The sequence below is a fragment of the Apodemus sylvaticus genome, chromosome 7 (genome assembly GCF_947179515.1).
Source record: "Apodemus sylvaticus chromosome 7, mApoSyl1.1, whole genome shotgun sequence".
Classification (NCBI taxonomy): Eukaryota; Metazoa; Chordata; class Mammalia; order Rodentia; family Muridae; genus Apodemus; species Apodemus sylvaticus.
The window spans coordinates 16,136,499-16,149,566 of NC_067478.1; the positions used below are offsets into that span (position 1 = coordinate 16,136,499).

General features: G+C 52.0%; 1 protein-coding gene across 4 annotated transcripts in view; it reads right to left on the reverse strand.

Moving 5' to 3' along the window:
- The window catches only part of Cacna2d2 (calcium voltage-gated channel auxiliary subunit alpha2delta 2), a 129,293-nt gene that overhangs the window by 31,119 nt on the left and 85,106 nt on the right, over positions 1-13,068 (reverse strand). For all 4 annotated transcript variants that reach the window (XM_052187373.1, XM_052187372.1, XM_052187375.1 and 1 more), the window contains exon 4: positions 1,061-1,120. In XM_052187373.1, the coding sequence (XP_052043333.1) occupies positions 1,061-1,120 (60 nt within the window). The remainder of the gene's footprint in view (positions 1-1,060; positions 1,121-13,068) is intronic.

Here is a 13,068-nt window from a genome sequence, read left to right on the forward strand (position 1 = left end):
GACTCACCTCCGTCCTATATATTAGTCCCTAGATCCTGGGGTCTCACCTCCATCCTATATATTAGTCCCTAGATCCTGGGGTCAGCTCTTGGTGCCTCCTTCTGCCTCTCCTCTAGCAGGAGGCTACTGAGAACCACCGTCCAGGCCCACGGAGCCTGCTCATTGGTCTGCTTACTGGGGGCGCCATGGCCCCTGGTTCCAAGGTGTCCCTGAGTCTGGGAACAGCCTTGTCTTAGCCTGACATGAGTTCAGCAGGAGGGGTCAGGAATTGACTGGCATGGCTGCTCTCTGCTCAACCCTCTGGGCCTTACACCCTGTGCTCTGCACTTGGCTCCAAGGTGTTTGCACCTTCTGGATTTTCATTGCGAAAGGAAAGGCTTTGCGACTTCGGCAGGCCAATCCCTGGGGCCCAGCTAGCGGACATGCTAGGAAGACAGACTGCTGTTCACAATCAGAGGGGACACAGACAATGCTCTGTGAGTCCCAGAGCCTCTTTTAGGTTAGGACATTTAACACCTCAGACGAGTCCTGGTGTCAAGAGGCACCTACGACCCTGGGACTCTCTAAGACTCATGGTATCTTCTTGGGGAGTGGCCATTTTAGCAAAGCTTTTCTACTCAAGGGCCACCTGAAGACTACTCTGGGCGTGTATCTACTTTGCATTCCCTAATACTGAGGGAGAGCTGGCTTTGTTATTGAGGGTTGGACAAAGGATTCTGTACGCCATCGGTGGCTCTCCACAGTGTCTGTGCAGCACACATTGCTTCCTCTGTGAGTCATCCTAGCTAGGGTGTCATGCCTTAGGTGCTGGGAGGGTGGGGTGTGGTTCTTTTTCTGTTTTTTTTTTTTTTTTTTTTTTTTAAATTACATCTGTTTGTTTATTGTATGTGTCTGTATGCACACATGCCACAGTGCATGTATGGAGGTCAGAGGGCCACATGTGGGAGCGGGTCCTCTCCTCCTACCAAGTAGGTTCTGGATCTTGACGTCACTAGGCAAGAGGCAAGCACCTTTATCCACTGAGCCATCTTGCTGGTCGGACAAACGCTGTGGCCCTTACCTTGATGTTGTCCTGCCAGCGGTGGGCTTTCTGGAAATTCTCTGCAGCATCAGCCAGTCTCTGAGGGACAGAACACATGCAAGTCAGAGGCGGAGGCAGGCTGCCTGCCCCATGTCCACCCCAAATCCTTCTCCATGCCCTTCCCTGTCCTCCCCAGGACCAACCAGTCCAACTTGGGACCTCTCTCTTCCTCCTGTCACCAGAGCCTCAAAAATCCTAGATAATGCTCAGTTTATAGGAGGGACACCTCACCAAGTACAACTGGATCTCCACAGGAGACACGAGGCCCGCCTGATTGACAGTCTAAGAGGCTTTTCCACAGGACCCTCAGCATTGACCCTGCAGTCCTTCCAGAAGGTGACTTAGATAGACATCCCTCCTGGCCAAGCTCCAGGGCCACCCCCCACCCTCTGTCATCCCTCGTGTGAAACCTACAAGTACTGTCTCACCATGCATCTGTGCCTTGACCAGGCTCAGCAGGATGTTCTACAGTCCACTTCTGTCCTTCAGTCTCACTGTCCTCTCCCAGGCTTCTTGAGGCTCTTCCCACAGGGCTCCCGGGCCTCCACCCACGGAAGTCTTTTCTAACCTCTACTGCTAACTTCAGTGGCCTTTGACACGAAGCCCAGTCCTGAGGACAGAGTAGCTCTGAAAGCATAGCTCTGTCCTTGTCCACCATACCAGTCACCAAGCAAGCTTAGTGCCAGACTTCAGAGATGTGGGCATGTGACAGACCCAGCCAGCCCTGCTTCTTACGGTGGGGAGGAGTAATGTAATATATACCCAGGGAGCAGCACCAGGGCAGGAGTAGCTGAGGCTCAGTACTACTCACATCACAGTATTGGAACATCACAAAGGCTATGGTGAAGGCCCTTGGACCTGACCACCCTCTGGGCTTAAACCTGAAACTCCCATGGATTCTGTGCTTCAGGAAGGGCTGAGGCTCCAAGGATGAAACCTTCTCGAAGAACAGATTTCAGTGATGTCTTGAGAACTGCAGTGTGTGATGATTTGTATGTGCTAGGCCCAGGGAGTGGCACTATTTGAAGGCGTGGCCCTGTTGGAGTAAGTGTGTCACTGTGGGTGTGGGCCTCATCCTAGCTGCCTGGAAGTCAGTATTCAGCTAGCAGCCTTCAGATGAAGATATAGAATTTTCAGCTCCTCTAGCACCATGCCTGCCTGGATGCTGCCATGTTCCCACCTTGATGATAATAGACTAGACCTCTGACTCTGTAAGCCAGCCCCAATGAAATGTTATCCTTCTAAGAGTTGCCTTGGTCATGGTGTCTGCTCACAGCAATACAACCCTGACTAAGACACAGTGATAACCACCACCAGGAACTGGAGTCCAGCTTATCCAGCTTGTGGGGAGGACACTGCACACCAAGTCCTTCCTCTGGCCAGTGATACATGTGGACCCATTTCTGCTCACTGTGTGTGCTAACACATTCTCAGACAAGAATGTCCCAGACTTGGGACAGTGAGCAACTTGCTCAGGATGCACAGTGATCCTGGGTTAATCTGAAACCCTAGCCTGGCCCCTTACTATTACATTCACCTTGCTTAGCCCCTGGGGTCCAAAGACCACTCCTTCACAGGGCTCCCTATACCCAGTGTTCCCCATTTTGGCCCCACCCATCCCGTGTCCTGACTCTAGGTTTCCGTCTTGAATCAGAAGACCCCAGGGTCTTGGGTATTCAGGACATCTCATCCCTGTCCATCAGGCCTGCATGTAGGTCTCAGAGAAAAGGGTTTAATAAAGCCTAACAGAGGCCCATTTCCCTGGGATGATCTTCAGTTCTACCCGAGCTGCCGTGTCCTTCTGTAACAGGCTCTCCTCTTGTTGCATGAAGGTGTATGTATGTGCATGGAATATATGTGCATGCATGGGACTTTAATAAGGCAGGCTTTCTTGTTGAACACAGGGCTTGCTGATGCGATGGGTCTTACTAGCCAGCTTGTCCAGGAATCCCATCGTCACCTCCTGAGTGGTGGGAGTACAGGCAGGCTGACACACTCCCAGCTTTTATGTGGGTTCTGGGAATCGAACTCTGTTCCTTATACTAGTGTGGCAAGTGTTTACCCACTGAGCCATCTCTTCAGCCCTGGTATAAATCTTCTTCTATTGAAACTTCTGCCACCTGCCTTCCACATCGCCATCACTCAAACGACTACTATCCACTACCCTGCTCATGTGGTCCTTGCCCGCAAATCGAGTCTTTCTGAATCCACTTCATACTCAAGACCTGGAGCTTTATCTCAGAGTGTAGACCTGACCATGTGAATTATCCCTGGCCCCCAAGGCCTTCATCTGAAAGAGTTCTGAGGCTTTGCCAGACTCCTGCCTTGTTTTTTCTTTTTTCTTTTCTTTTTCTTCAAAATCCTGGATCTTCCTTTTGGCTTGAACCCCTAGGATGGATGAGACCTCCAAATTCACAATCCTGCAGTACCTTTCTGTGAAGGTATGTGTGACATTTTAAGTGGGCATCACACTACACCAGGTGTAAAGCCTTATACTTAGGCTAAAAGATCCACAACGTCCAGGGAGGTGGCCCCCCCACCCCCACCCCCCTGACGGCACACCTCAGGGCAGGAGCCTCGCCTAACCAGAGCATCTCCCCTGCTCTTATCTAGTGGACCCCTGTTTTCCCTGGGACCTGAGATGCACCTCAGAGTGGGACTTGAGGCTACTTGGGGGCTCTGTAGAGGCCATTGTCTTTCATAACTGCTATGACTAAGGCAGTGTGGCAACCAGATTAAGGTCTCTAAGTATAGAAAAGATGGAGAACAGACGGGGCTGAAGACCCCAAACTGAACCATGGCTCTAAGGAATCTGCTCCTTTATCCTTCTACTGATGTTCTGTTTTTACCTCTAGCTAGCGTGCGTGCATGCATATGTGTGTGTGTGTGTGTGCGCGCACTCATGTGCTCTCCCTTTCACACTCTCAACACATGGCTTTGACACTAGGATTCGTAGGTCCCAAGAACACAGGGATCCTCAGGCTTCATAAGCTAGCAGACAAAGTAGGGGAGCACCCGGGAGGGAGGAGGGCTCAGTCCTTGGTCTCCTTAAGCTCACAGAGTCCCCTGGGCTCAAAGGCTCGGGTCAGCCCGCTGACTCGTGAATAACGGAGTTGCAGTAGCCACAGCAGAAGGATTACTTTTAATCCTCAGTAACGATCAAGCCATTATTATTTTTTCGGTGTTACAGATCAATCAGTCCATCCCCGGGCGCTGGACGTGTGGAAACTGCTAAACAGGCAGGTCTAGTGGTGTGGGAAGGAAGGGCCAGGCAGTGGGATAGTGTGAAGTGGGCAGGCCCCTGCTGCTCAGGGTCCCATCAGGCCTGAGAGCGAGGGGGCGAGGGGTAGAGGGACCGCCCTGAGGCCCTGACCTGCATCCAACATGGTTCCCTCGAGCAACGGTTTCACCTTTGGCCCTCCAGATCTTTCTGTGAACTGAGGTAGTAACTGATCCACATGAAGGGTGAGTAGGTAACTGGCGCCCATTTTTCCCACCTGGCGACTCTCACAGGTAGCCTGTCCAGGGGGGGTTTTCTTGCAGGCTCTTGCCCACTTTCCTCTCTTGTCTGCTCCTCTGCCAGGGTGGAAGTTTCCTTTAGCCCTTGCCCAGCCTGCGAGCTTCCTGTTCTGTTCGCCAGGCAGGCCACATCCTTGTGTGTATGTGGGGGCTGTCAGCTTAGCACCATCTGCCTTGGTCCTCAGTCTTTACAAAGCCTACAACAGTCAGGCCTGCTTTGGGGTAGCCGAGGGTCCTCCCCCTCCCACAAGTCTTACCTTCCTCCCACCTCTCTAGTGCCCTTGGGGTGGGACAGGAGCAGGCAGGCTACTCTGGTCAAGCTGGAGTCTCAGTTTGGTCCTGTCCCCAGCATGTCTCATGTGTATGACAGATACACTCTGTTCTTAGCCTGGGCCATGAGTGACTGTCCCCTGGAAGTGACTCCCTGTTCAGACTCTGGGCTGTGCTCTTAGAGCGGCCCTTAGATCTCCTGCTACCAGGGCCCTGCTGTTCCCTCTCCATGCACTTCTGACTAGATTCCTGTAGCTTGATTCACCCCCTCACCTATGACAAGTCTATAGTCCTTCCAGGCACCAGAAGATGTTCCCTTATGATACCCAGGGAACCTTCCTTGTGCCTATCATCTTGATCTCTGAGCTCAGAGAGGGACAGTGCCTGGTTGCTATTAAATTTAGGGTAACTCGGATCCTAGCATAAAGTGGGGACATAGCAAACATCTGTTAAATCAAGGCCAGATTATCTCTGGATGTGTATAGGGGTCTGGGCTTGAGCTTTGCCCCGTCTAGGCAGGGCTGTGATCCCAAGTCTGTGGTTTGGCCTCTCGGGACCTCTTTTCCTTACCACACCCTGCAGGGTAAGGGATACTGGGGGCCTGCTGCTGCTTCTGTGAAGCTGCTGATGGTGTCTTGCCTGTCCTGTGGTGTCCCCACCGTGGTCGGCATTGGAGGGAACCACAGTGGGATTCTGAGGGGGACTGCTCACAGTCAAGTCCATCACGATAACAGCAGGCATTTCAGAGGCAATTATCAGAGAGTTTCACTTAACAATCAATTTCCCTGAAGCTCTGGGAGCCATTCTCACAAGAAAAGGCAAGACAGAAGGGGACAGGCTGTGCGCTGGACTGGGGACAATACTCTCCTGGGGAGCAGTGGGCCACTGGTACCTTCAAATTTCAGTAAGTTAAACATCTTTAGCTTAGGGGGACTGAGACAGACGACTATGAGATAACCCAGGCCATGGACCACACCTGAAGGGTACGAGTGCCTACATCCTGGGCTGGGCTGGGCTGGGCGGGGCTGGGCTGGGCTGAGGGTGGGTATAGTGAGGTGGCAGGAGCCCTCAGGTGGGCTACCCTCTAAAAACCCTGCACTCTTACACAGCACCCCACCTCTTGCCTTTTCTAATCTCTCTCATCCAGGAGCCCCTTAACCAGAGCGGGTGGCACAAGGCCCTGGAAGCAACTACCCACCAGACAGGACTTGTTCAATTGTGTCACCCAGGGGGGAAGGTTTTAGAGAGTTTTGGGTTTTAATTAGTTATGGCTACAGCTGCTTCTGAGAGGATATGAGAGGCTTAGAGGGAAAGGCTCTGAACTTGTGATGAGCCGGATGTTGAGCTCTGGGGTCCAGGGATCCAGGTGGGAGCTGAGATGGAGAGAGGAGCTCTGAGGAAGAGGTCAGAGTTAGGAAGTCCAGAGCAGAGTGGAAGGAAGAACCAGGTTGATGCTCTGAGAAACTACAGGAGGGCTGTCAGAGTGTTTATAGTCACAGCCTAGCTAGCATTAGACATGCCCAGCACTACCTAGGCCAAGGCTTCACATCCAGATGGCAGATGGCAGGGTGCCTAAGCCAAGGGCACTGAGGCAGAGGAGTATCAGTGCCACAGCCATAGCCCCCTGACCTGAGCAGTGCGTGAGCTATCTTCAGGTCTACTCAATGCCACAGCCCCGGAGGGTTGGACTACAGGCCCCTTGGGGCAGGGGCTGATCAGGCCAGGTGGGACTGGCTGACTAGACTTACCTGCTCTTCCCTACGAGGTTCCTTTGTCCTTTACCCAAGAGGGGCGACCAGTAAAGTGGTCCCTCAAAAGTGTCCAGAGTTTACCAACTAATCCTGGTGTCCCTGGGTCCCGTCCTGATGGCGGCGTGCCTAGCAGCCCCACCGAGTAGCTTCGCCCTGCCCAGCCCTCTCCTGTTGTCTCCTCCCCCAGGGCCCCCACATTAGATCCATATTGTGCACTGCTAGAAACTAAATACAGATTTCCAATTTCCAGAGCTGTTATGGTCTAATGAGTAAATAATATACATATTTAAAACTGTCTAAAAACATATCTGCATAATTAAAATATCTGCATAATAACGAAGCAAGACGCAGCTCAGCACAGAGGGGGTTGGAGACCCAGGGCTGACAATAGGAGCAGCAGTGGAGGCTGAGTTGGGGAGCCCGGCACCTCATGCTTCTCCTCCCTGCCACCCTGGCCCTGAATAGGCAGTGGTGTGTCTATCTAAGCACCCCGGCCAGGCAGTAGAAGAAACCCCAGCTCAGACCCATCTCTGCTCCTCTCATGGTCTGAGACTGGGCATGCACAAATGGAGAGTGTCCACGACAGTGCCTTCCTGGCTCAGACCTCTCACTGCAGCACGTGATGAGCTCAGCGCTCTGCACGCACGCATGCACGCACGAGCTCGCTGACCACGGCCTTCTGCGGGAAGGGCTTGTCCCAATCTTCTTTTCAGAATCCCGAGGGATGGGGAAAAGGGTGCCAGTTTGGGCCGAGCAGGCCAGCCAGACCCATGGCTTACATGTCCTGTGCTGGGAACACATCCATCCCTCCCTTTACCCATCCAACTCTGCTTCCAACATAAAGATAAAATTGCCACCAGAACAATGGAGAACAAACCCTAAGCCCCTCACCCTAATTCCAGCAACCAAAACAGGCAAATAGCAAACAGCCGGGGGATAGCCAGTGCTGCAGGAAAGTGGTTGGCAGTTGTTGACAGCGACAGGTTCCTAACCTTTTCCCTCACTGGCCGTACACACGCGACATGAGTCGCTAAAATATCTATAAAATAGTAAAGCGGATTTGTGTTCTTATAAAAAGGTCAGAACACATGTAACACGGAAAACCTCATCAGAGTGGTCTCTCTCAGCAGGTGTGAAGCTGCTTCTCTACTTCTGGCCTAGACCCCGAGTCCCCGTGGGTCACCTCAGCTTTGTTATTGATTCCCGAACTTCTCTGTGCCATCTGGGAGAGACACAATCTCAGTGCTGTTGGTGAAAAGCACTTATCCACAGTGAGGATCTAGGGTTGGAAGTTGGCACCCGAACGCTGTTTATTGGATGTGCTGGTTTATTTCTTACCAGGCATCCTCTAGGCACGGTTAGGAGTTAGCGTTTCAATTTTTCAGGACAAAAGGGAAGATATAAAGTGTGGTCTGGGATGGAGATGGGGGTGGGGGGTGGGGGGTGGGGGGTGTAGGGGCAAGACCATGGCCTTATCTGGTGTGCTCAAGGTGTGACTTTCAGAACACACAAATTTCCCCAGAAAAATTACTGGGTCCTTAAAGACTGGGTCCCTAGGGAAGACACACATGCAAAATACCACACTTTCCTGTGACAGGTATATTGAGAGAGAGAGAGAGAGAGAGAGAGAGAGAGAGAGAGAGAGAGAGAGAGAGAGAGAGAGAGAGGTAGAGGGAGAGAGGGGGAGGGAGAGGGAAATGGAGGGAGAGGGAGGGGGCAGGGTGCATTTTAGCACGTAGAAGAGGAAAGTTATTAGCTTGAAGACGCTCCTTCCGAGGGAGCAGAGGAGGCAAGTGTGCCCACAGGTGGCCATCATTTCCACTGGTTTGATTGCTTTAGCTTTAACGAGAACTCTGGTCCGCACAGAAGGAGTGGGTTGTGTCACTGGATGGCAGCCAAATATATCTACAGGATGAAGAAAGGGAAGTCTGTGGCTTAGCACATATTGTTGGAATCAGGTTGAGTTTCCAAACCAGGTTCTGGGACCCAGGGGAAAATAAACCCTCTGAAGAGTTCCACTCTGGCAATGGGCTGCCTTGGGAGGGCTGGGTGGAGACCTAGATAGTCACACAGGGCTCTTGGACGGTGTGTGTGTGTTGTGTGATGTTTCACAGGTCCTTGACACACCTGGTCATTGTAGTACCCTAACCCTAACCCAACCTTAACCCTAACGCTAACTCCTAACCGTGCCTAGAGGATGCCTGGTAAGAAATAAACCAGCACATCCAATAAACAGCGTTCGGGTGCCAACTTCCGACCCTAGATCCTCACTGTGGATAAGTGCTTTTCACCAACAGCACTGAGATTGTGTCTCGTACACTCCAAGTTGATGTCTAGCCCTGCCTAACCCCTTGAGGGTGCCAAGGAATGAGAAGCCCTAACATTGTACCCGCCCATCCCCTGCCCTGCCTGAATCCCAACATGAAACCTGTATATCTCTACAGGTGAATTAGTCCATGGTGAGGAGGGGAATTGTCCAATCATTTAGGCAGATTGGCTTCCTTTGAGTTCTGACGTAGTGTATTCATCCATGCTTCTCTCTGCCTTTATCAAGCCACACAGGCAGCCTCAGGGAGGGTCTCATGGAAGCACAGCGTAATCGGAGTTGCCCATGGAGCACGCTGGTGCAGTTTGCCCTCTCATCGGGCTGCATTCCGAGACAGACAATGCAGGCCTATGTGTATGTGTGCTTGTGGGCGGCAACGTTGTCTCCGCCCACGTGTCCCCCATGCTGGAGGCCTGCGTTCCTGAGGCTTAGCAACTGTCATCACTTCTCTGGTCTCACCTGTATGATGGGAACCAGAGCCCTCTGAAGCTGTGAGGACTTGGACAGAATGGGTCTGGACAGAAGACGTGGTTTCATTTTGGACACAGTCCCCAGGTCCTGGCTTTCCCTTTCTCTTGTCTCGGATGACTGTTCCCTGCATACCCCCTCAGGGCACTTGACTGCCTAACCTTGGCTTGACCCGCCTTCTGCACCTTGTGTCACTGGGCTGTCCTCTCTTTGGTGTCACCTTCTCCGATAGCTGCTTATTATCCCCCAGCATCCTGGCCTGATCTCTAACCTGGTGCCACCACAGCAGGGACCCAGAAGAATGGCACCATACAAGCCCACTAAGCTGTCACATCCCTTCTGACAGGCATCCCAATGATGGCCTTTTCCGTCTTGATCAGACTTCCGGAGTCCCCAAACCTAACCTCAGACCCCCACACCCAAAGTGTCTGGCACAAATGCATCCATCTCTACAGGCCTATGCCACCACGTTGGCCCCCATGTCTATACCAGTGTTTTCTGAATGCTCTGATCACACTTTCTTCCTGTCGCGTTTTTAAAAATTAATTAATTTGTAGTCTCTGAGATAGGGTCTTGCTATGTGGCCCTGGCTAGCTGAAAGTCTTCATGGAAACCAGGCAATCTTTCTGCCCCTGCTCCCTGAGTGGAGATTCTGGGCAGGTATATGTCATCATATTTAGATCCTGTTGTCATTTTCCCCTCAAATGAGGGTTTTCCTGTGTAACCCTGGCTGTCTTGGAACTCACTTTGTAGGCCAGGCTGGCCTCGAACTCACAGATCCACCTGACTCTGTTGCCTTTTTTTTTTTTTTTTTTTTTTTTTTTTGGTTTTTTGGATTTTGTTTGTTTGTTTTTTTGTTTGTTTTTTGTTTTGTTTTTTTGGGACAGGATTTCTCTGTATAGCCCTGACTGTCCTGGAACTCACTCTGTAGACCAGGCTGGCCTTGAACTCGGAAATCTGCCTGCCTCTGCCTCCCAGAGTGCTGGGATTACAGGTGTGCACCACGACTGCCTGGCTCTGTTGCTGTTTTTAATAGGGTCATCTTAACCTTGTTACTTCCCCACTGTGGTGACTTCGAACACTGCCCTCCTTCACACTTAGGTTCTACACTCTTGTTGGACTCTGAGCCTGGACCATCAGCACTTTGTATTTCTGTTAGAATTGGTGTCTACCAATGTCCTTCAGCGAACCTGATTCTTTGCTAGGCCAGGCTCCAGATCCTCCTGGGCTCACACCACTGTATACTGTGCCTGATTCTAGCCCAGATGTTATCCTCTGGACAGGCACTTGATTCATGAATTTACGTAGTCTCTGTACTAGACATGAGCCAGCTCAGCCGAAAGCACTGAGTGACCTCAGGCTTCTGTGGTGGTCAGTGGGGTCAGAGGTGGACTGGGATTCCCTAAGGGGATGTTGTCTCAGAGGTTCTAGGTTTCTGAACACTCACTGTGGCTCAAGGAAGTGACTGAGAGATCACTGGGTGGGTTAAGGCTGAAGGGCGGTGGCTCCCGAGGAAAGGCACTAATGTGACTCTCTGCTCTCTTGCCACTAAATGTTTACTGAGCGCTTCATGTGTGCTTGGCCTGTGCTAGGCATGTGTAGGCCAGTGAGCGCAACTCTGCTGTTGTGTGACACATCAATGAGTTTTTCATTACATCCCGCCTAACTTCTCCCGACTGGACTGAACGCAGAACTTGCCAGAGGACTCTCACAGTAAGAACTGCCTGGGTTTGAAAACTCCCTGGCAGAATCTAGGGTGCTAGGCAGACCCCGTGCTATGGAAAGTGTTCCTATTGGGAAGCAGAGCCTGGGCCGCCAACCCCAACTAAAGCCCTCACCCAGCCACCGAGTTCTCTTCTCGCGATGTTATTTTTATACTTTCCCCTAAAACATAGCCTGAGCAGGCCCTTCTCAACTCTATTAACATTAGAAATCTAATCAGTAATCAGGCAACTCATAATTTTCTGATTAGCTCTGATTAGGCCCAACCTCAGGAGAAGGAGTGGGACAGTGAAGAGGGAGGCGGGGCTGGACAGGCATTGGGGTGTGCCTAAGGGGGCTCTGGCTGGGCTGAGGGCGGTCGGTGAGAGGGCAGAGGGGGAGAGCCCCGGCCCCATTGCTGCCTGTTAGAGGGGAAGAGGCATGGCGTGAAGTCTGGCCCTCTGCTGGATCAGAGAGCAAGGGCAGCTGGGACTTAAGGGCGGCCGGAGCAAACTTTCAGTACCCTGGATAGAGACACGAAGCTGAGCCAGCGGACTGTAGGGTTGGGTTAGAAAGCCACCCGACTCCCACCGCGGTGCCCAGGTCCTTCTGAGTTCACAGTCCAAGCAGACCGCAGGCAGAGGCCCGAGTGATGGCGATACAGTGTTCAGAAGACTGCAACATGTGATATGGACCCAGGCCACTTTTGCCAAGCACACCACAGAGAAGGCCTTGCTGGATGATGATCATGTTTAATGTGGAGGCCATGAAATGGGGCCTCTTGGCTCCACAGCACACTGGAGGAGCCAAGACTGGCAGCCATCGTGCCACTGAGGGACAGGACTTGGGTTTATACTGAGGCATGTCAGGCCCGGGCCAGTTCTCTCTCCTACCTCTGGCCTCTTAACCTTTCTGTGCCTCCTGCTTAGAGGGCCATCTAGTATTGACCAAAGCAAACCCTCTAGGTTTAGCCCTTGTGGGACCTCTCTCTGGCTGACTGTGAAGCCCCTTAATCCACTGCATGTTCCCACGGCCCCAGGCCCTTTGGAACCACATACTGGAGCCCTGTTTAGGTTAGGGTCAGGGTGGCCCTCCACTGGTCCTGTGGTCTGGGATCATGGCCTCGGGTAGACCGTAACCATACAGGTGGCCTCTGATAAAGTGCACAAGCCTATTGGAAGAGATGCGTACAGCTAATGCCATGCAAATTGGCACGAAGGCAATCAGTCTGACTCTAAAGGCTGCCCCACCGGCCGCAGGCTGCCTCATTGTCTTTTCTGTCAATTTGCATCTCATTACCCACAAGGCTGTGCTCATGGGAGGTTAAAAGAAAAAGAGAACCAAGTAAACCTTACCGTGTTCTGCCCTCATCTGGAGCACAACCTATCAATGGGTCAAGGCTGCTCAATATTCTCCCGAGCGAGCCCCGCCACCTCCCCGGCCGTTCTCCACCCCACCCCAACCCTCTGCTTCTGTCTTCACAGTTCTCTGTCACTACCATCACCACACTCCTGGTAAACAGTACCTTTGTTACCGCCGCCACCCCCGCCACACTTCTTTTCTTCTTCCGCCTCCCAAGTGCTGGGATTAAAGGCGTGTGCCACCACTGCCTGGCTTTTTTTTTTTTTAAAGGCTTATTTATTATATATAAGTACACTGTAGCTGTCTTCAGACACACCAGAAGAGGGCATCAGATCTCCTTGCAGATGGTTGTGAGCCACCATGTGGTTGCTGGGATTTGAACTCAGGACCTTTGGAAGAGCAGTCAGTGCTCTTAACCGCTGAGCCATCTCTCCAGCTCTGCTGCCATTTCTTATTATAGTGTCTTTATTGATATCTTTCCCATAGCCACCAGCATCCTCATCACTAACTTCATCCCTGTCTGTCACGGTTATCATCCAACGCCATCGACTCTACAACCATCGCCATCACTACCTTTACTGCCAGTTTCA